General features: G+C 38.3%; 3 protein-coding genes across 5 annotated transcripts in view; 2 read left to right on the top strand and 1 right to left on the bottom strand.

The window, feature by feature from the left end:
• Positions 1 to 2,584: 2,584 nt before the first annotated feature.
• btc (betacellulin, epidermal growth factor family member) lies at positions 2,585 to 14,913 on the bottom strand. Of its 2 annotated transcripts, XM_013275236.3 has the most exons (7): positions 14,658 to 14,913; positions 13,685 to 13,812; positions 10,452 to 13,587; positions 9,719 to 9,826; positions 4,701 to 4,818; positions 4,246 to 4,392; positions 2,585 to 4,097 (listed from the first exon to the last, which is right to left on the bottom strand). In XM_013275236.3, the coding sequence occupies exons 3-7, from the start codon at positions 10,489 to 10,491 to the stop codon at positions 3,953 to 3,955; spliced, it is 558 nt and encodes a 185-aa protein (XP_013130690.1). In that variant the 5' UTR covers positions 10,492 to 13,587; positions 13,685 to 13,812; positions 14,658 to 14,913; the 3' UTR covers positions 2,585 to 3,952. The 2 variants fall into 2 exon arrangements, with proteins under 2 accessions (XP_013130690.1, XP_003451531.1); XM_003451483.5 differs by lacking the exons at positions 2,585 to 4,097; positions 4,246 to 4,392; positions 4,701 to 4,818; positions 9,719 to 9,826 and having other exon boundaries at positions 12,730 to 13,587; positions 14,658 to 14,892.
• Positions 14,914 to 15,809: 896 nt separating this feature from the next.
• nxnl2 (nucleoredoxin like 2) lies at positions 15,810 to 18,229 on the top strand. The gene is made up of 2 exons (XM_003451482.5): positions 15,810 to 16,381; positions 17,214 to 18,229. Exons 1-2 carry the CDS (start codon positions 16,080 to 16,082, stop codon positions 17,380 to 17,382), a joined length of 471 nt encoding a protein of 156 aa, XP_003451530.1. The 5' UTR covers positions 15,810 to 16,079; the 3' UTR covers positions 17,383 to 18,229.
• A 281-nt stretch (positions 18,230 to 18,510) lies between these two features.
• Positions 18,511 to 21,930, top strand: part of csgalnact1a (chondroitin sulfate N-acetylgalactosaminyltransferase 1a) — a 39,470-nt gene continuing 36,050 nt past the window's right edge. Inside the window, exons 1-2 of one of the 2 annotated variants that reach the window (XM_025908779.1) lie at positions 18,511 to 18,668; positions 21,121 to 21,309. The gene's annotated coding sequence lies outside the window, so the exon portion shown is untranslated. The remainder of the gene's footprint in view (positions 18,669 to 21,120; positions 21,310 to 21,930) is intronic. The other variant, XM_013275242.3, reaches the window with a different exon arrangement.

The following is a 21,930-nucleotide window of genomic DNA, read 5'->3' as shown; positions in this document are numbered from 1 at the left end:
GTTGTGACGTCCCTCCCATCTCTGATGACGTGAAAGGAACGTGACTTATGCGCACAACACAGAGAAACAAAGCAAGCGCCAGCAGGTATGTTAACAGGAAGTACACAAAAAAGGCAAAAAAGAGTTGGCATTCTAAAAGGATTAGTTTTGTAACATGACATCTGTTTCATGTCATTGAGAATCCTTGTTTTAATATGACGTGCCAAGTATCGTTAAAGTTTGGTTAGACCAGTTTTTCTTCATACAGAAACAATCTTCCAGAGATGCAGACGTAAAGTATTAGCGCAACAGTATTTAGCGTGAGTTGTCAGCTGTTCACGGGGTTGGCAATTCCATCTCCCCTTTCTGACCCATCCATGCAAATCGGGGTAGATTTGCATGGATGGGTCAGTGTGTGTAAAAATCTGCCTGTGGATGAGGCTGGTAGTATAAAAAGTGCTAGATACAGTAAATTACAGTTCATTTATCTTGGAATCAACTATGACAAAACACAGAGTACACAGATGGGGAAAAAAATCGTTTATAAGCTCTCACAGAAGACATTGCTCAGCTTGGGGGTCAATGCTGACTATCTAACTTGATGGTGTAGTTAGATTAGTTGTGCAACACAGTGGTGTAGACTCCTGGTCACGCGAGGACCTTGATAAAGGTATAGCCGTTGCATCAACAGGGACCAAGGCCATTTGGCCAAGGTCAGCAGTCACTTCTCTCTGGCTTGTATAACAACAAGACATTAAAAGCCTATTGATAGGGACTAGAATGAGAGAGCATATTTCTCCCACACTAGCTTCTCTTCTGTGGAACCAGCTCCCAGACTGGTATGATTCAGTAGACAGACACTCACTCTATCTTTAAGATTATATTAAAAATGACCTTTTTGATAAAGCTAATAATTAGGGCTGGATGAGGCATCCCTGAACCCTCCTGTTGTTATGCTGAAATACATCTAGCTTGCTGGGAGCATCCCATGATACACTGAGTGTTTCTTCTTCACCCAACTCTTTTCAACCTGGGTTTTTACATCACTCATTTAATTATTAGTTATTATGATTAATCTCTGCCTCAGTTCAACAGTGTGTCTTTTGTCCTGTCTCCCTCCCAACCAGTCATGGTGGATGGTTCGCCCCTCCCTGAGTGTGGTTCCACCAGAGGTTTCTTAGTGTTTCTTCCCACTGTCGCCAAATGCTTGCTCATAGGTTTTTTCTGACTGTTGGGGTTTTCTTCCTATTATTGTAGGGTCTTTACCTTACACTTTAAAGCACCTTGAGGTGAGTGTGGTTGTAATTTGGTACTATAGAACTAAAACTGACCTGAACCCGTGCTTGTGTCAGATGCCTCACAGTAAGGCTCTAGGTTTCAACCTGTCCAAAGACTTGCTTGTCCGGTTAACTGGTGATTATGAAGTGGCTCCTTGGTGTGACAATACATGTTTGGGGTGTCTATACCACACCTCTCATCCAGTGTCTGGTATAGAGTCAGTAGAACTGGATAGAGTTGAGCCTAAGATAAAGAAGCCTTTATGCATCAAATACATGAAGTCTGTTGAAATAATGTGAATATATTGGCAGCAGATGACTGTCTGAACCTAACTGTATGCACTACAGTGCTGTCAAAGGCATAAACAGATCATCAATCTGCACCACACAGTGTAGCTGCAATTATTAGTGGACCACTGGAGCAACACATAACATATGTGTCATCTCAGTTATTTTGTTTTTCGTGAGACAGAGAAGCTCTGAAGAAGTTTTTGCGTTATAAATTTTCCATTTCTAGTACACCTACTCCCCTCCAGCAGATAAGGGACCACAGTGAGTTTCTGCACACTTACCTTCAAATCTAGACAATAATCAGCAACATTGCCCTTGAGACCTTCACAGAAGCGAAACAGGGGGCACCACACAAAAGACTGCAGATCATCATTCTCAAAAAGCGCTCCGCTGGGTGGGACACTATCAGACCTCCTCAAAATGGTGAGAACTCACCAATAAGTACAGACCAACTGCATTCATCTACATTCACATTCACCAGACGGACATGAGGGTAAATCTTCTTAATATAAAATAAATCTTCTTATTCATCTCTCTGCATTTTCAGACACCCAAATTATTAGTTTGAGCTGACCTCCTTGGTGTAACAGTATGACATCTCTACCTGCCATATTGTAAACAACACTTCTAAGAATAGCGTGGACATAATAGCTTAGCATGTCGATACCTAATAGAGAATGTGCATGACATTTAAGGTTCTACTAAGATGACAAAATTGTGAATTTTAAACTCTTAAGATAATTTTGAATGTAGTGAAATCTCTCTCTCATGTTCCTTTAGCATACTTTTAGGATAATACATGTAACAGCTGCTGTGCATGTGCATGACATATGCAAAGCTGTGATGGTTTTAAGGATAAAGTCAGTTACAGGATAATTCCCATTTGGGGATGTAATCCTGCAGGTTTGTGCCAGCAGGATTACATCCTTTTATGTCGAAGGATGATGGTGTGTTATGTTCGCTGTCACACTGGTATTTTTTGGATCACACTGCTGACACAAGTTACAGAACCATAGCAACATAACAACCACCTGCAATGAAGCATAATTACGATTTAATATGACTGCGGTACGTCTTGCATGCTTGTTTATGTAGTCCAGAGTCTGTGTTGTGGAGGATGAAATAATAGTTTCATATGAAAGGTTACAGAGATACAGTTATCTGCAGGAATTTGCACGTCAGCAGCGATTGTGAACACTTATTAGCCTGCAGAGTAAAGGCATGTTCCATTTCTTAGAGAGCACCGCATAGTGTCGGTTTCATTCGAAAAGACAATTTGGAAAAAAATGGCTGAAGCAAATGCAAATGCACAGTGCACATAGGAGGCACATTTACTGACAGGTGACATATAAACATGAGAACAAGCTTCTCTGACTTTGTCCTCACTCTCTTCAGACTACATTTAGAGTTCATACACATACAGATACACATTAAAACCCCAAAGTGAAAGGCTAGCAAGTTTGGAAACTGTCTCATACAGTGGAGCGCTTTTAGTTAAGCCAAGCCTCCACACACAGGCTCAGCTGTTCAGCCTCTGTAGCTCAGAGGCTTCTCGGCTCCAAATATACCGATCAAAACAGCCTTTAGCACAAGTTCTCCTTGTCCTCCTCCAAACCAGGAGAATCCAGAACTGCATTTTATACATACTGTATATATATACATGCTTTTCTTGCATTGCTAATGTTTCTGAGTAACAATATTCGGTGTTAGTTCATTTCTGTGGATTGCTGAATAAGTGACAACTGTTGATTTTACTGGTGCCTGTACAATAAACACTCTGATCTTGTGACGTGACACTAAAGCAAAACCAGCCGTAAACAAATAGGAGCAATACAAAAATGACACAAAGCTACTAAAACAGCAGCTGGCAGTACTCTGAAGATTTCTATACATCTAATGGTTTGTGCACATGACAAGAGTTTACTGGAGTTCATGGAGTGCCGTATCTTTGTAAAGTCCTTTTCCTTTCATGTCTTAGTGTCCATGTGTCGCACTATCTGGTCAGCCAGATCAACTGTTATCACTGCCAACTGGTGTCACAGCCTTTTCCAGGATAGCAACAGTTTATTTAGTGTGGTGCAGCCTAGCAGCACTTAGATGAGCCTGTTCCTCCACAGCAGTGGAAAAATCACCCGTGCCAGCACACCAGCAGCTAAACACAGCTCCCCGACTGATATTTATCATAAATCCTGGAAGGCATCTTCTTTGCTCTCACACTTCTTTGAAGAGTGTTAAAAGGAACTGTATAAACTCCCATAAAGTGCACCACCAGATGCACTTTATCCATAAACGCCCTTCCTTTAAGGTCTCGGTGCCGTTCACGGACCTCTGATAGCTTAAGCGAAGGTGGCCGCTATCCTCTTTTATGTATAAACGATTCCCAGACATGTGCCTCAGCTAGGTTCTCATACAGAATTTGTGAGGGCTTGCTCTGCTGAGTCGGGCTTTAAAGTTGAGCCTGTTGCATTGCTGTCCATCATCATGCCAAGCTTCTCCGTCCCATTCCGTGGTTCCTCCCTTCGTCTGTTGCTTTGCAATCTCCTCCTGCGACTGAGAAAGAAACAATCATGGCCAACAATCAAGAGCCAAGAGCTAATCATCAGTATGCAGCAGGCATACACTCTGATCCTTTACATGCATTACATACAATGGTGAAAAAACATTTCATTTAGCCCCTCACATGTACACAAAGACTTACCGTGAACAGATGAAGATGAAAACAACAAGAAGAATTAATAGCACAAGCCCTGCGATGGCACAGGCAATTATGATTCCTTGTTTGACTTGTTTCTGCCCCTCCAGGTTTAGGTACTCACACCTGGAACCAATGAAACCGATCTGACACCTGCGGCAAAGAACATAAAATGTGTTCCTAACTTAATTTTTGTCTTGCTTTTGTGTGCATTTTTTTTGCAAGGCATCTGTTCGTCTACTTCTTTAAACATGCTCGGAAGGAACCCTGGAACCACTGTCGTGTAGAAACATAAATGACAGGGCTTTCTTTTGCACCCTGTTGTTTGTTTAAATAAATGTCCTTGTTGTCAGTCTCCTGTCACTGTCTCTGCTCCACAGCTAAAAGATTTTGCAGAATGAGTTTTGTTTAAATTACATTTTACACAACTTGGAAACAGGGTTTGGAAATCTGCGCCTCACCTGCAGGATGGTGCATCCTGGTCCTTAATGTAACGACACTCCCCATGGATGCAGTAATGCTCAAGTTCCTCTGGGCATTTTGAGAAGTGCCCATTCGACTGTCCAGTATCTATAGTGTCTTCGGGAGGAGTAAAATGTGAGGAAAGGGGAGGAGTTTAATCATTGCCTGCAAGCACGTATAGAAGCTCATAAATACAGAAATTAAACAGTGATATTTGTCAGTTGTTCTATATAAAGCATAGTTTTAATCAGTTTTGGTAAAATAGTCTACTGTATGAAAATGTCTGTGACCATCAACAATGACCCCGTCACTATTACTAGGCATAAAATAGTCCCTTATGAAAGCCCTCACAAAACTACAACTTGGGCTGGTAGCTGGATTTTGTTCCCTTTAACCTGAGATAGATGAACTGTGTTCCCTTGTTACTTGTCTTTTTAAAACTACTCAAATGCTTATATGTAGCTATGGAGTCCTCCAGCTGTACTTATGGGGAAAATATGTATGTTGCATATCAAAGCTATTTTCTTATGCCATGTCAAAAATAAACTTTGCTTAGAAAAAACGAAAAACTTTTTTGTTTATGGTTTGAAAAAGTAAAGCACAAAAAATGTTATTAATATTACCATTTATCAAATTCTAATGTCACTGTCATTGATTGTATACAAAACAGATAGATATATATGTCGAGCATATAGACACCGAGTGAAGTCAATGTGTTAGTGCCTTAACCCTGCATTCTTTCTAATGGGGGAGACTCTTGTATGGTGGCCCCTAGAGACAAAGCACGTACAAACTCCAAAACACGTACAAATTCCAAAGCACGTACAAAAACCAAAGCACGTACAAGCTCTGGAGCACATGCAAACTCCATAACACAACAGAAGTGCTCCAGGACGCTAGGGGCAGTGTTGAGCTTGATTTGCAAAATAAAAGGCAAGTTTGTTGCAAACACATGGAGTTGGATACCGGCAGAAAAACCTGCAAGGATAGAACAACCACACTTATATATATTATGAGCTTGCACGTGTTTTGGAATTTGCACGTGTTTTGGAGTTTGCACGTGTTTTGAAATTTGCACGTGTTTTGGAATTTGCACGAGTTTTGGAGTTTGTACGTGTTTTGGAGTTTGCATGTGTTTTGGAGTTTGCACGTGCTTTGGAATTTGCACAAGTTTTGGAGTTTGTACGTGTTTTGGAGTTTGCATGTGTTTTGGAATTTGCACGTGCTTTGGAATTTGCACGTGTTTTGGAGTTTGCACGTGTTTTGGAGTTTGCATGTGTTTTGGAATTTGTAAGTGTTTTGGAGTTTGCATGTGTTTTGGAGTTTGTAAGTGTTTTGGAGTTTGTACGTGCTTTGTCTCTAGGGGCCACCGTACTATTGTGACTGCCAAAAGAAATCAGATTATAGAGAAGTCTTTGAGTAAATTATCCTACGCTTGATTTTGGAAAACATTTTCTTAAGTGACTCAATGTTTTAAAGCCTTCTTCAATACAGCCTGATGTTTATTTCGTAAATTATGGTTCCAATAAAATGGTTACCCCTGAGAAGTCCTAGTGCCATGTGCTGTCCTTGATTTCAGGTATTGGTTGCACTAAAACAACTTCTAAGAATAAGCTGTATCATTACCTAATCAGCTCAGTCTCTACTTCAAATACTTTTGAGCTAATTTCTCAAAAGATAGCAAGACCAAGTTCAAGTTAGAGCCCCCGCTGCTTTTCAGATTTCTGTCTTTCATATTGCCTACAGTGTATGGCTAACACAAAAAGATTTTCTTTATGTGCAGCCTCATTCTAGTATATAGGCCTAATGGAGTTCTATCAGTCACCTTGTCTAAATGAACAAATGTACCAAAAGCAAATGAGCTCATTTCTCCAAACGTCTATTTCTGTAACTGTGTCATGATCTTCTTTGATGTACACCCTCACCTTCTGGCATGGCATGATGTGTGTATATATAGACTGTTTGTAACACGATCCACTGAAGAACTGTGCAATGCATGCCAGGAAAGGCCTGGTGTCATTGAGATCTCATTAGGCACGTGTCTGTACAACCTAAGCTCCAGAAGAGTTGGGATGCTGTGCAACATGTCAGTAACAACTGAATATGATGATTTGCAAATCTGCTTATTCTATATTTTATTCATGATAGAACATAGAAAACATATCAAATATATAAACCGAAAATCCTTTAAGAAAAAGTTTCGCTCATGTTGAATTTGATGGCAGCAACATGTCTTTAGAAAGCTGGGACTCGGCCATGTTTAACAACAGTCTGCAAACAATTGCAAGACTTTTGAGAAAGGAATGTTTTCCCATTCTTATCTGATATGAAATTATAGCTGCTCAACAGTCCTGACTCTTCTTATTTTCCATTTCATGATGCATCAAATGGATTCAACTGGTGAAAGATCTGGACTGCAAGCCAGTTTAGCCCCTGGATTCTTCTACCATGACACTTATTGGCCTTGGGGTTAGGGTTAGGCTTTGCTTTGGAGACTTTTGACCTGAATGCTGATCATAACCAGATTGTCTTTGTCCTCCTTAATCCAGAGGACACCATGATCCTGTTTTACAAAAAGAATTTCAAATTTTAGTTTGTCTGACGACAAAACAGTTTTCCACTTGCCCTCATTTTAAATGAGCTTTGGCTCAGGCAGCATTTCCGGATCATGTTCATGGCTTTTTCTTTGCATGACAGAGCATTTGTAGTTGGCACGGTGAACTGTGTTCGCAAACATTGATGTATTGAAGTGCTCCTGAGTCCGTGCCAAAACGTTCCTGCCAGAATCATACCTGCTTTTAATGCATACTGATTTTTAGTCTTGTCGCTTACGTACAGAGATTTCTCCAGATTCTCGGAATATTTTGATGATATTATGATATTATTACCATAGATGATGAGATATTAAAAGTCTTCGCAATTTTGCTTTGAGACATATTATTCTAAAATCGTTCCACATTCCACATTTATTTTGCAGATTGGTGAACCTCTGCCCAACTTTACTTCAGAGAAACTCTGCTTTTCTAAGAGGCTCTTTTTTAAAACGTTATCGTGTTGGTGACCTATTGCCAGTTAACCTAATTAGTTATAAAATGTTCCTCCAGGTGTTTTTTTTACCACTTACTTTTCTGGCCTTGTGTTGCCCTCATGACAACTTTTTTAAGACATGTTGTTGCCATTAAATTCAAAATGAGCTCATATTTTTCACGTAGTAGTAAAATATTTCAGTTAAAAGATCTGATCAATTTTCTATGTTCTGTTGTGAGATTTGACATCATCCTGTTTTTATTCATCCCAAATGTTTTGGAAATCAAGTTGTTTCATTAAAATTCTTTACAAAATGAAATGGTTTTATGTTTTTGTCCTCTCCTTTTTCTCTATCACACACACACATGATACAACACACCCTGACAGCTGCTGGTTAGCCATGGAGATGAACTTCTGACCACCAGTTTCACATAACACTTCTTCTGACTACCGCTATCTTTACAAGCGGCTCTCATGACATTATCTTTGAATATTGAGCTTGTAAAACAATAGGGCTGTGACATCAATGAGAGCGCTTCACTTGTTAGCTGAAACACGAGACCCAGTTTGCTGTCATGACCTCAGTGCTGAAAGGAAAAATCTCATGTTACAAAGTTTAAAGAGATAGTTTGGGAAGTAGCTTTATTTGCTTTCTTGCCAAGAGTTAGCCGAGATGGGGCAATCGATACCACTGTCACTTTGTGAGCTATAAAGCTAACACTAGCTGCTGGTTAGCTTAGCAAAAACTGTGGAAAAGGGGACATAGCTAGCCTGAACAAGTCTTTAGACCCTATAAAACTCACAAATTAAAATACCACGTCTTTAAAAAAAAAAAAAATCAAATCAAAGTGAAAAGCGGTGCTAAATAGTGTGTTTCAACCTGTTTCTGCGCTTTCTCCACACCTTAGCTAAACAACGATGATTGTTTTATAGCTATACAAACATAAAGTCAGTGTTTTCATTTCAAATCTTAAATAGAATCTATTAATTAACTATTAATTTGGACTCTGATTAGAGCTTTTCCATTATATAATCAGTTTTTATTTTAATTTTATTTTGAGTGTTTGTCTTATATTCAGTTTAGTTTCTAGAGCGAAAGTGTAAATTTTAGTCTTTTTTTAATCAGTGTTGTATAGAGAGCATAATTCAGAAGCAAGATATAAGGAAATCAGTAAAGGTATTACAATAAAAACTCTGAACTTTCTTGAAGAAGTTCACATACAGTCTTATAGATATCCACAGTGTCAATAAACATGTCCATCAATGCCTTATCAGCAAAGTCGTAATAAAAACTTTTACCAACAAATACTAAAACTAAGCATAATTCTCTATATTTTTTATTTTAGTTAGTTTCCCAAGTTCTAAATTAATCTTCATTTTTCCAAAAGAATATATATATATTAGATTTTAGTTACCGAAAATGCTTTTTTCACATGTAGTTTTAGTCTTTAGTTTACTTTTAGTTAATTTACCTAACTAACTAACCTTGACTCTCATACTGAAAATACTATGCAGTATATTATTTAACAAAAAGGTGTCACTACACCAGGAATGGTAGGAGACTACCATTGTTGTTGAGTAGTTACAGTAGTTAATAGTACAAGATAAGAAAATATTGATGGTTTGAATTTTGTGCTATTGTACTTAATCCCATATAAAATACAACACCCATGTTATGGGTCTTATCTAGTGGTTTATTTCCCAAAACATCCATCTAACAATGATGAGACTGCAGTTAAAATTTGCTTAATTACAGAAATTACCCAGCAGAGGTTGTTGACAATACCTCTGTACTAAGGGTTGATACATTTTATATTGTGTATTGTATATTGTAACTCCTCAACAATGTACTTATAACATACTTATCCAAGTGTGTATATGTTTCATACCAACATCTGTCCTACTACTTCTACTACTGAAAAAGTCAAACCAAAGAAGCAGTTATGATACCGTCACGGAAATGCCCCCTGCACCACCTTTCCATATTTACCTGTGCAATTGTCTCTGTTGCCATGGAGATGACAGTCGGACACAGTTCCAGTGGGAGGCACGTCTGTGGCATTCCACTCTGCCAGGCAGTATTTGCATAAGGCCAGAGCTGCAGCCAGGAGCACAAACAAAAAGCCAATCACACACAACCAACTTACTTACACATGCACATTTTAACCAGTGTTTAGCCGCATTGCACTTACAGGATCTGGATAAGAGATGACAGGACCTTTACTACTCTATAAACATCCTGTATTACTTTTCCTGGTGACTGTATTGGCAAATAATTGTTTATTTAATATATAAACCTATAGAAAGGACAACGTCACAAACAGTTTCCAAACCTGATTTTGAGGGAAGCCTGATTTGATGATGATTAATGATCACAGAAGATGCACATTCCTTGTGCATGAGCTCTTCATTTAATCATTAACCACAAGTGAAGCTTATTGTACAAGTACAATTATTCCACAAGCTGCTCAGCGGGGAATTGCCCTTAAACCTGTTTTGGCTCCATTATTTTGATAACACATGGTTTTAATACCAGTCAAAACAACATAGAGCTATTCAAATGACAGTTTAAAAACTATATATGAGAAGAAAACTGGAACAGTACAGGACATGCATTTAAAATAAGAACTATTTACATATCATTTTAATGTTATCATTTTGGGTTTTTAGCCTTCTGCTTATGGACAATGAGAAAGAAAGGTGAACAAGAGAAAAGATCTTACCTATTACTATTCCTACATAGCGTCTGTACACTTTGGCCATCTCCCCACTTGATAAAAGTTTTCATCCAGTATATTAAAGTTCAGTTTCATTAACAAACAAAAGTCAAACTGGTTCAGTCCTTTTTCAGGGGTCAGCGACCTTTGAAAAAGGTGTGGAAAGGCTGTGGAAGTTCCCCTGTGGTGTGTCGTATTGTGGTTCTTCATTGATGGTGGCTAATTTCATAATCAACCGGGAATACTTGAAGCTATAACCAAAGCACAGTCCAAAGCTCGCTCGCTAACTCTTCTGTGACTGGCCTGAGCTGCTGGGTGTGAGAACAGAAAAAAGGAGGCGGCACTGAAACTCAACTCCGATCCCCGCCCATACCTTTAAAGGAGAAGACAACTCCATTCAAGCTATTCTGTTTATTTTCTCTTTAGAGAACAAGTTTGCCTTTATACCTGAGGTTTGCTTTCTTAAGAATGAAATGACAGGTGGAGCATTCATTGACAATACGTGGCACCGGTTTAGCTTAAAAGGACTTTAGATTCTATTTTTAATTTTCCATTCCACTGTCCGTCCCACATTCCCTGGAACAGAAAGCAGATAAATGTAGGTGGATGGGTAGGTGATAAAATCTGATAGTAAAATAGATGGCTGGAACAGCTGGATTCCTTGTAGGTCTGCACTGATTCCTGGAGAGTTTAAGGAAAGTGAAATAAAGTTTAATGCAGAAGTTTAAATGGTTGTAGCAACCTTCTTTTACTTACACTTTAAACTTCATTTAAACCATTTCATTTAGTCGTTTTACTACTTTTAGGTGAAACTTTGGAAGAAAAAATAGAGTAAAGAGATTAAAAAGAAAATAGGAGTGGTGAAGAACCATTCAATGCATCATGGGAAGTCCCTTGGCAGCCTCGGCTTATCAAATAGCATAGCTTTAAGGTCACATGATCCAAGCCTAACTATCAGCTTTATGAAAATGGAAAGTTTTATTTCTAATTTTTAAAAGTGGAAAGGGTGTCTCAAAGCACAGCTGTTCACAGGAGAGAGGCCCAGTAGCTGAAGGCTCTCCCTTCCATACTTTTGTAAACTCTAAACCTGACCAGTAGATGGTGTAATTTCACACTTTTCCATACATTAATAAGTGGAGTAGAGGTGGAGTAGAGGTGGAGTAGACACATAGTAACAGGTCTTTGAGAGCCAGAATTCTTGCTGATTGCCGGGTGTTCTAATACTTATCTGCAGCAGTGCTATACAAATAATGTCTTTAAAAATCATAAAATGTGATTTCTTGAATTGTTGTTTAAATGCTGTCTCACACAGTGGGAATACACCTACAATGTGAATTTCAGACCCCTCCATAATTTCATGATCGCAGGGTGTTCAAATATTTGTTCCTCACTCTATGTTTAAATCTATATGCATAACTATGACCCTGTATGGATTAAAGAAAATCCAGAATCAATTCAAACTTGTGCACCCATTTCTTGTTTTTGTTAAAGTCATTAAAGATGTGTAATGCTACACAACCATTCTACACTGGGAAAAAAAGAATAGTTCATCAAAATCATTAAAATCTCAAAGTTATCATGATACTCATGCCATACTCGCCACACTTTAACCCCCTTTATCACATACAGTTTAAACTCACCAATTAACCTAACAGGCATGTCTTTGGACATGGGAGGAAGGCGGAGTAGTGCATCCATGCAGGCACAAGGAGAGGATGCTAACTCCATACAGAAAAGCTCCAGCTAAGATTCAAACTAGGAGCCTTCATCCTGTGAAGGCATAGCGCTTCACCACCTTGCCACCTTAAAATCAGTTGAAACCGGATGTTTAAGCTGGAAACATGAACTTGTGGTCAATAGCTAGATTAATTTAGTCCTTTCTTTCTTCACTATGAGAAAAATAAATGTTGATTAGCTGAGGTTTGTCCATTATGAGTTTTGACTTGGATTCTATTAGAGAGACTTATATATTTATTGTAAATTAGATTATGTGCAGAACATTTGCTTTGGTTTGTTTGCACAAGATGAAAGACATCACCTAAGTGCAAAACTCACCAGGCTGTGAGGCTGTATGTCTACCTATAAACCAATTACCAGCACTTGTAAAGCTCAGTGCTTAACACCCATTTTATTTTTATTTTGTTTATTTTTTTTTACATAAACATATATTTACACTCTGACTGTAAATACATGCTTACATATGACAATACTGTCTTAAATCCCTCTTCTCTGACACTCTGAAATCCAGACTTCTGCTAAATAAACTGCAAAGATACACGAGAAATGAGAACTAGGAGTTTATTTAAAGCATCTGCAGAAACCGCTAAAGCCTTGTTTGCAGAGCAAAGGTTGCTAGCAAAGGAGGCATCATGACAGGAGAGCTATTGAGACTCGCCCATGCAGCGACAGGAAAAGGAAGTGATAAAGCAGAGCTGTCTCATGACTGGCTAGGCTTGTTTTAGGAGGATTAAACAGTTTCTTGAACAATTTAGACATATCAAAAAAATAGAAGTTCTGTTTTAAAATAAAATATACAAATAAACTGACTAAACAGAAAACGACTTATGTAAACTGTCGCACACAAATACAATGAACAACATGGTTTTTATATAGTTTGTAAAGCACCTTCTGCACAGAGTTCATTTATTTTATTTTATCTAAGCATTCTCTTGAGCTGGAACATCCAAAAGTTTTAAAAAGCTCAAAGGATAAGTGAAAAGTGGCATTTTGTCTTTGCAGTTTTGAACAGGAAGACCCAGTTTCCTCTCTCTGGCTGTGTTCCTGACTTAGACTGAACATCAGGAAGCGCAGACGCCACGAGATTCCAAGGCATAATTTAGAGCTCAGCAACAAACATCCGCTTTGAAAACTTTACAGATAATCACTGTATGACTGTTTGGTGCAGAAATGGCGTTTTCACAGGGCTACCTTTGTAAAAGCAATTTAAAAGGAAAACTGAAAAGACTGCACGTTCACGTGATGTGCTTTAATGTGTTTGGCAAAAGAAAAATGATGATTTACAAAACTGTGTAAAAATATTTTTAGAAAAACATGAAATTTAAATCTATTACACTATAAAAAAACCAAAAAAAATTAATATCTTCATTGAGTGAGATGCCACTTGTATCCACTTTGTCTTCCACTGCAAAAGGTGCAAAACGTTTTATTCCACATTTGAAATCTAGGCGTAATAATAGGCGTTACAAAGAAACAAAGCTGCACATTTTATGGACCCTGACCTTCACACTATGGCACAAGAGCGTGGTTCTCTGAAAGGGTTGCTGCCTGTGGGGACTCCAACCAGCAAGGCGTCTTTTCCTGCGTTCTGCAGACAATACTGCTGGAGCTCTGCAGCTGCCTGGGACACCTGGAAGCAGAAACAGAGAAATACACTCAGATGGTACAACTCTGTTACTCACATATTCTTTGAAAGGATTTTAAAAAAACAATTCAAGTGCAGGCTTTTTGGTTCCTGGGTTGTGCAAAACCAAAAACTTGTTATATCTATAACTGACACCCAGAGTATATTAGCATTTACAACAGCAGATTTGACGGATTAATAAACTCCTTCATTTAAACAATAAATCATTCATAAGATTTCCTGTTAATTTTAAAAGCACTGATGCAAAAATGTGCCATTATAATATAATATAATGCTTATAATACAGAATACAATGATAGTAATACAATAAATAATACAAAATTATAAATAGTTATATACTTTTATAGATTATTAGGGTTGTAGTTGAGGTGGCACTAAATATTTTGTATTGTGTATTGATTATTCAGTTTTGTTTTTTTTACTAAGTAACACTCAGTAAATAACCCAAATCTTAAGATTATTAACAATAAATTGGAATTTAGTAGTAAAAAAAAGCTAATCCGGCTTATATTTATAAGCAGAAATCCTGAACTTTTTGGACTTTTACATTAAAAATCATTTTTTGACTTAATGGTTAATCAATGGTGTGTGTTATATTAATGTAAGCATTTATAAATTTATGAAACTATACAGAGTGACTTTTCTGTAGCGTAATACTGTACACTAAGTGTTTTAAATAAAATAGAAGTAAAGAATTATATTCCAAAATTAATCTAGTTGCACTTTACCAACATTCATAATGTACACATTAAATAAAATAGTTACATCAATCAACAAAAGCTAGTTTGTAGAAAGCAAGCAGTCGTGTTCTGTAAAGATGCCAGCTTTACCTTGATTCTTTCCACACTGGCCTCAAGCTTCAGTTGTTCTACCAGCCGTCGCATGTTGGATAAATTGGAATTGGAGGTCATGTTGTTTGTAATTGTTTTGGGAGAGAAAATGTCCTTGGGAAGGAAAAAGGGGGAAAAAGACGTCTCTTTAGTCTTTTGCTCTCAGCAGTTGCCTTCACTAATGGGCAGCAAATGCTGGACAGGAACAGAGTGGCCGGGTTTCTTTCCAAATGACCTCAGTGCACTCAGCTGAAGAAATAAGGAGAGATACAAACACACTGACCTCCCTTTGTACTACTACTAGAGACTTCATAGAAAAGTCTTTTAGAGCTGTATTTTAAAGGGGAATTCAAGCTCCATTCACCCAGATTAAAAGTACTAGTATATTCAAAAAAGACTGTAGTCATTTTATTAGTGTGTTTCCTTAGAAATACAATTGAAAACCAAAAAACACAGAAGTAATATTATGGTTTTATAAATCTTCTCTCAAATATAGCACAAATACTTCTGGAATCTACCATTAAATATCTTTAATGACTTTTTTCCCCCTATGAGGCTTAGTATTAAGTAGCTTTATGTACATAAAGGTTTACGTAAAGTGGTATTCAGTAGATCTCTGTTATAACAGATGATGTCATTTGTGACATTATTAATGAATCATTTCATGTTTGTTTTGTTGTTTCCCTCTGTTGTGTTTTAAATTTATCTCCCTTCTTTTGCTTGTGATACAGAAGCTCTTTTAATAGAGAATAGAATACAATAATTCTTTAATACGTTATTATTACTGTGAAAATGATTTATCCGTTTCTGTCAGTGTTGCCTGTATGCATTAGTACTGAGACTAAAATATAATCTATTCCCTTCTTTTATTTCTAACATGTAAATAAAAATACAATTTTATGAATAGGTATCAAAACTACATTGAAGAGAGGAGTGAGACAAAGTATAAACCAATAATTAATAATCAAATAAGTTTATAGTAATTTACTTAGAAGTAAGTATACCCTTTTTAATGCTATTGGATCATAATTAACCTCAACACACATACCCACATGTGATTTTTAAAGTTTTTTAATCGTATGTCTAGTTTATAGCTTTGCGCCTGCGTACACCGATACCGGAAAGCGTCACGAGACGTCGTGCTTTTCCTACTGCTATGGAGAAGTTATGCTAGCTGCTTCTGAATGCAGTGTACGTGCGCGCGCGTGTGTCTTACCCACGTGGCTAATGAATTACAGCGGTTTCTGCGTCCTCATTGGTCCGCAGGCGATTATCGGGATTGGCTGTAAGCTGCTTTTGCGGAAAGGTAAACAGAACCTTCCTCGGAGAGTCCACACTTATGAGCGTTGTGTTCAAAACTCGGCAACAAATATGAGCTAAACAAATCTCAGAGCGTTTCAAAGCAGCCCGACTTCAGCAGACATGGTGGAGGTATTTTCCGGACGCACACTCCTGAACAAGGACGGAGAGTTTGTGGATCCCGAAGAGGCTCTGCGGAACAAGGTGGTGGGAATCTACTTCTCCGCGGGATGGTGCCCTCCGTGTCGGGACTTTACCCCCATTCTGTGTGACTTCTACACGGAGCTGGTGGAGGAGAGGGATCCTCCGGCTCAGTTTGAAATAGTTTTCGTGTCTTCCGACAAGTCAACCGATGACATGGTTGAATATTACCACGACATGCACGGAGACTGGCTAGCTCTACCTTGGACGGATGATTACAAAAAGTGAGTTTCATAATCTAATATTTCACATTTGAACTCAACGTAACATAATGAGGTGCTTTATTTATCTTATACCTACAGAGTGCAGTCTGTACAGTCTACTAGGCAGTGATCCAGCTTACGTAAAACGCTGATGCGCGTCACTGTCGAGGATTAGGTTTAAGTGACAGCAAGTCCAGACTGTTCTCTTCAAAGTTCGCTTTATTTATTTATTTTGATTTCCAGGTCACGTGATTTGAGTTATTGGAGGGTTGCGTGACTAAATTAAAACAAAACAGAGTCAGATCTGTGCACCTGTGAGTGCAAAATTTTCTCTCTAACATTTTTTTGCTAAACATAGGTACTTTAAAGGTGAGTTTCAAGTTGTTCAGTTAATAATCTTGGATGGAGTTGCAGCTATTCTCTTGATTTTTTTTTCTTCCCAAAGTTAAAAGTGGACTCTTTAAATGTTCTGTTTAACCATACCAATAGTGTGATTTAAAGATATTCAGCAAAGCAGATAAGTATTGAAATAAAAACATCAAAACATCCATGTGCTATTAAGTTAGCAACATTTTAATGCTGTATGTAAGCAGAGTGAAGCTGTTCTTCTTATATTGTGTTTAGGTGTGAGGATTAATTGCAGGCATTAATCATGTTTTATATGTAAAATTTGAATTTGTGAGATATCTGTAGCCACAGTTGCCATCAAACTGCGTTGTTATGTGCATGAATAAATGTGCAAGAATCTCACATTTATTCATGCAAAACTATCAAGTGTATAATAGATTCTTTACAGTGGAGGAAGTGTCCTTTCCTAATAAAGGCGCCTCTTTGTCTTTTTGTCCTCTCGCAGTGAGTTGAAGCATCGCTACAAGATCACAGCAGTGCCCAAACTGGTGATCGTGAAGGAGAACGGCGACGTGATCACGGACAAGGGCAGGAAACAGATTCGAGACCGAGGCCTGGCCTGCTTCAGGTCCTGGTTGGACGCTGCTGAGATCTTTCAGAACTTCAAGGGTTAGGAAACAAGGATGAGGAAAATAGAGGGCCTAACGAAGCTAATAAAATCTTCCTGCTTTCCACTTCAGTGTAGCCGTCTGAGAGGTCGCTGGATCACTGGACAGCTTGTGTTTCTGTTAGATGAAATTCTGCTTATTTTTAATTCATCTTCTGCCCGTTTTCTCGTCAGAGGTCGAACACCAGTAGTTAAAAATGCAATTTGAATGAAACATTATGAGAAAGAAAAAATCTCATTTAGATTCCAGTCATTCATAAGGGCTGGTCTAATGATGGTTTTGCAGTTATTACTTGGGCATAAGGAGTCAGTCTTGATTGCACAATGTAGTGGTCATATAGTTGGAATAATGACACCGTCAGTGATTAGACTGGATCCATCACTATGCAGTTCTTTTTGCCACTGGGTGTGAAATCTGCCTGTAATGTAAAGGCTCGACTGCACAACCAAAACAGGACGAGGGCAGCACTCGTGAAATGGTAGCTGATGAAACAATCTCTTTATCTATGGAAAAGAAAAATTGTGACATACTGGGAGAGAAACTTCTCAAATTGCAGATCTTCTATCATCCTATGCATTAACGATAAACCCTCAGGCACGCCCGATAGAGAAATTGACCATTTCATGTGACTAATTCAAGCCAGCTGCTGCTGTTAAGTACACGTATACAGTTAATGTGCTCTTCAAACATTTAGCCAGACTTTGTCTCTGTTACATAGATATTTTATTTCTATATTACTTACCTTTGTACATAAATGTAGTTCTATCTCAAGCTGCCTGTATATTTTTTATATATTCTGTTTTTTAATGAGTTGTTAAGATGGGCTATTATTAAAAATTTAATAGAAGAAAAATATTCTGTTTTAATTATGATTATTATTCCTTCTTTTTTTTCAAGGTTTGATTATGTGTTGTAGTGCTGAAGAGCTGTTTGATGAACAAACAGAGCGATTCCCTTTTGCCTCATTAAACTGTGGAAAGCCCACAGGATCTGTTTCCATCGTGCTGGCACATCGACACGCATGGTCCTAATTACCTGTTTCCCTCGCGTGCGCTGACACAGCTGTTATCACTTTGTGCACAAAGCATCCAACAGACCTGGTGAATAATGATGCGTGTGCGTGGGCCATCTTCTCCAGGTCTTGTCTGCTTTTTAAAAAGAAGACAAGACCAGAAGCTCAATTCGGAGATGAATTGAGTCGAGCATCGAGTGTCTCTTCAAGGACCTTCGTCAAATCTCAGAGGACTGTGCAGACCAAAAGATCTCAGAGTTTATTGATGCAAGTCTTCAAGGTAACATAACTCAAACTGCCACGTTAGATGGATTATTTATTGTGATAAAACTGCACTTTGCATCATTATTCCTCTGGGAAAAAGTTTGAAGACGTTGCATTTCCATGGTGTGCCATGTGGTGTCGCTGCAACACCATTTATGAGCGTACCATTAAGACCGGCGGTTCAGTTTTGTTTTATTGAAGGGTGTTTTCACATTTATCTGCTTATCGCGGTCAATTGATTTTTCATCCGAGTGGGGGAGGCCTGATCTGAGTAATGTCTGAGTATTTATTGATTGTGTTGAGGAGTTATTAAAAAGAGAGCCACCGGCTTGGGAAGCTATTTGCCGCTGTTGAGCCGATTTATAATATAAGGCAGTGCGGTTGAATTTTATTCATTCATATAAAATCTTTATGTGCTTCGCGTGTAAAGGCCACTCATTTTCTGGTCCTCTAATGGCAATGGAAAGTAACTTTTCTTGTAGGCTACTCGTTAAAACAGTTTGGAAGTAGCTAAGGATATACATTTAATCCTAGTGCGTAATTCCTTCCAAGTTCAGAGACAAACGCTGGACTCTTCTGTTTATTAGATATTTCTAGTTTCTACTTACTTGCTTATCCAAAATTTAATAAATAACTTGTATATTAATGCAGAGTGTGTTTCTAAAGTGTATCTGAGTACTTCGCCACCGCTGTGTATCAGTACCCAACAGGAGAACTACATTTTTACTCCAAAGACAACAGTTTTTGCTCCGTGCCTGTCACATGATTTGGGTCCTCAGAGAGCCCCTCGGGTCACTTGTAGATGAAGATGTGGACTACACATTTGGACTTCTTGCTGGCCTTACAAATGAAAGGCAGTAGTGTTTCCTGCTGCTGTAACGGTGTCTTGAGTAACAAGGCTGTCTTTATGCGAGGACCTGGAGGGAGGGAGGCGGAAAGCTGGGCGGACCGGCGGACCTGCACGGAGAGAGCGCCTCGGGGTCAAGTTGACCACATTAGCAATCTGACTTCCGCTGATAACCTTCAAAATAAAACTTGTGTGTTAACCCCCCCCCCAATTTATATAGGTTTTTCCCCCCAAGGTTGTTGCTAGATTTAACCTGCTGTCATTCAGATTAGTCATTAATCACTAAAGTTGTCGGATTTAAAAACCTGCGGCAAGTCAGTAAGATTAATAATTACATGATGGGGATAAAGCTTTCTGAAGAGTTGTATAATAGGGTGGCTGGAAAGATATACATGGAAAGATGAATGAAAGAATGAAAATGTAGACAAAACATTTTGTTTTGTATTATCAGAGCTCTTAAGTTAAAAAAACAACAACAAAAAACTACATTAGTGCCAGGAATGTACAGATTGTTTTCCTGTTTTGAAAAATATGGTAAGAAATACAAACAATACAGCAGTACGAACTCTTTTTGGTTTTCAAAAACACACAGAACAAAACAAAACACAGAGAGCAACTAACAATGTCTTTCTCACTGAACGGACAGAATAAAAATAGTAGAGGCAAAGTAAAACAAATAAGTAGGCATTGCATGTGGGGGTTAATGTACAGTAAGATTTGATAAATATTTAAAATAATGAATACATTTCATTTTTGAAAAAACCTACAACCTTTCACTATTAAGCTGATTTTTACATGATTTAAGGCAGGGGCGTAATTTCCAGGGGGGTTAGGAGGTTATGACCCCCCCCAATAATCAGACCCAACTAATATAACCCCTCCAAGAAAATTATGAATTACCTTGCATAAATAGGCTGTTGACTTTCTTTACTCATTTCATTACCAGCAAAATAGTTATATGTTTAATCATCTGTGAATTTACCCAGATTTCCAATCATGATGGCAACAAGCCACATCATCTCTTAACTAGAGGCGATCAATCGAGTTATTATTGATAATGTGATACCAGTATGACTGGTATCATATTGATACTAGCGGATCAGTACTTTGTTTTTAACCCTTAAGTTCAGTATGTAGCCCACTGGACTGTATTAAATACGTCGTTTTCTTGGAAATGAAAACAACAACAACAACAACAACATCACATTGATTTAGTGGTCATTATAATGTGTTCAAAAGTTGCAAAAATGATATCATGATTCATATCATAAATCATGACACACTGCTCTCCCACAAGTTTCCTTTATGGGTTAAAAGTATCAGTATCGATCAGCATCGCCAATACTGGCCTTGTATTTACTTGGTATGTCGACTCTTAACCACTTTTCATTATCACAAATTGTTGCTTGTAAGAATTTGTGGTTTAAATGAACAAAAATCAAATAACTAATATGAACTGGAGAGCTTTGAATAAGTGCAGGTAACTATACTATTTTCCATTTTTATTGCTTTTATTTTTATTTCTCTTTTTAAGCTAACGTAACTGGCTGCTAGCTGCAGCTAGCTTAGTTGAAAAGCTTCAGCAAAACTTGATACGTAATTAGTGCATTTTATTGTGAAGGCAGCAGGCTTCTCGTGTTCCGGTGCTGCTCTCGCTGCTCCGCGGTACAAACGCTCACACCCGCTCCTGGACAACCGAAGAGTCGCCTGTGGACCGGTGGAGGGCTGGAGGACGGTTCCGCAGCACCGGGACTAAACAAACCTCCGCCCCGCTCACAGTGGACCGGACTGACGACTGCTGGGACAAGAGGTAAGTTGTCCGCATGAGAGGACACTGCTGATATACAGATGTAGCCTGTCGATAGCCGTACTGTAAAATAACAAAAGCCTAATATTTTAATAGGGAACATGTGTTGAGTTATTCTCACTTATTCTCTATCAGTGTAAATTGTTAGTTTATATTTGGATTGACTATAATTACAGGGTTTAGCCATCACCTTTTTGTGCGTAATTACGCCCAACTTAACTATAAATTAATCAAGTCATTTTCCCCCATTAAGGCTTTATACTGATATCAGGAAGAGGCGAGGAGACGAGCAAAAATGTGTCCACAATTTTGAATTTAATTTGTGTTTGTTTTTGCAACAGCGCCTTTTCTGACATTTAATTCATCCGTCCCACACTAATATTTAATACCAATGCAGCACTACTCACTGACAGGGTCCAATCAGTGACTCATGTTTAAGGTCACTCCAGACCAAAATCACATAGAGGAACTGAACAAAACATCACCCACAATAATTTCAGCTGAGCAGACCCAGATAATAAAATTACATGCACTCAGTCAAAGTGTAGGCTTCTTTCTAACAGTATCCCACTGAATCTCACTCTCTCTCTCTCTCTCCTGCTCTCCCTCTCTCTCTCTCTCTCT

This window comes from Oreochromis niloticus, linkage group LG7, assembly GCF_001858045.2.
Source record: "Oreochromis niloticus isolate F11D_XX linkage group LG7, O_niloticus_UMD_NMBU, whole genome shotgun sequence".
Taxonomy (NCBI): domain Eukaryota; kingdom Metazoa; phylum Chordata; class Actinopteri; order Cichliformes; family Cichlidae; genus Oreochromis; species Oreochromis niloticus.
This window is presented reverse-complemented; position numbering and strand designations above follow the sequence as displayed.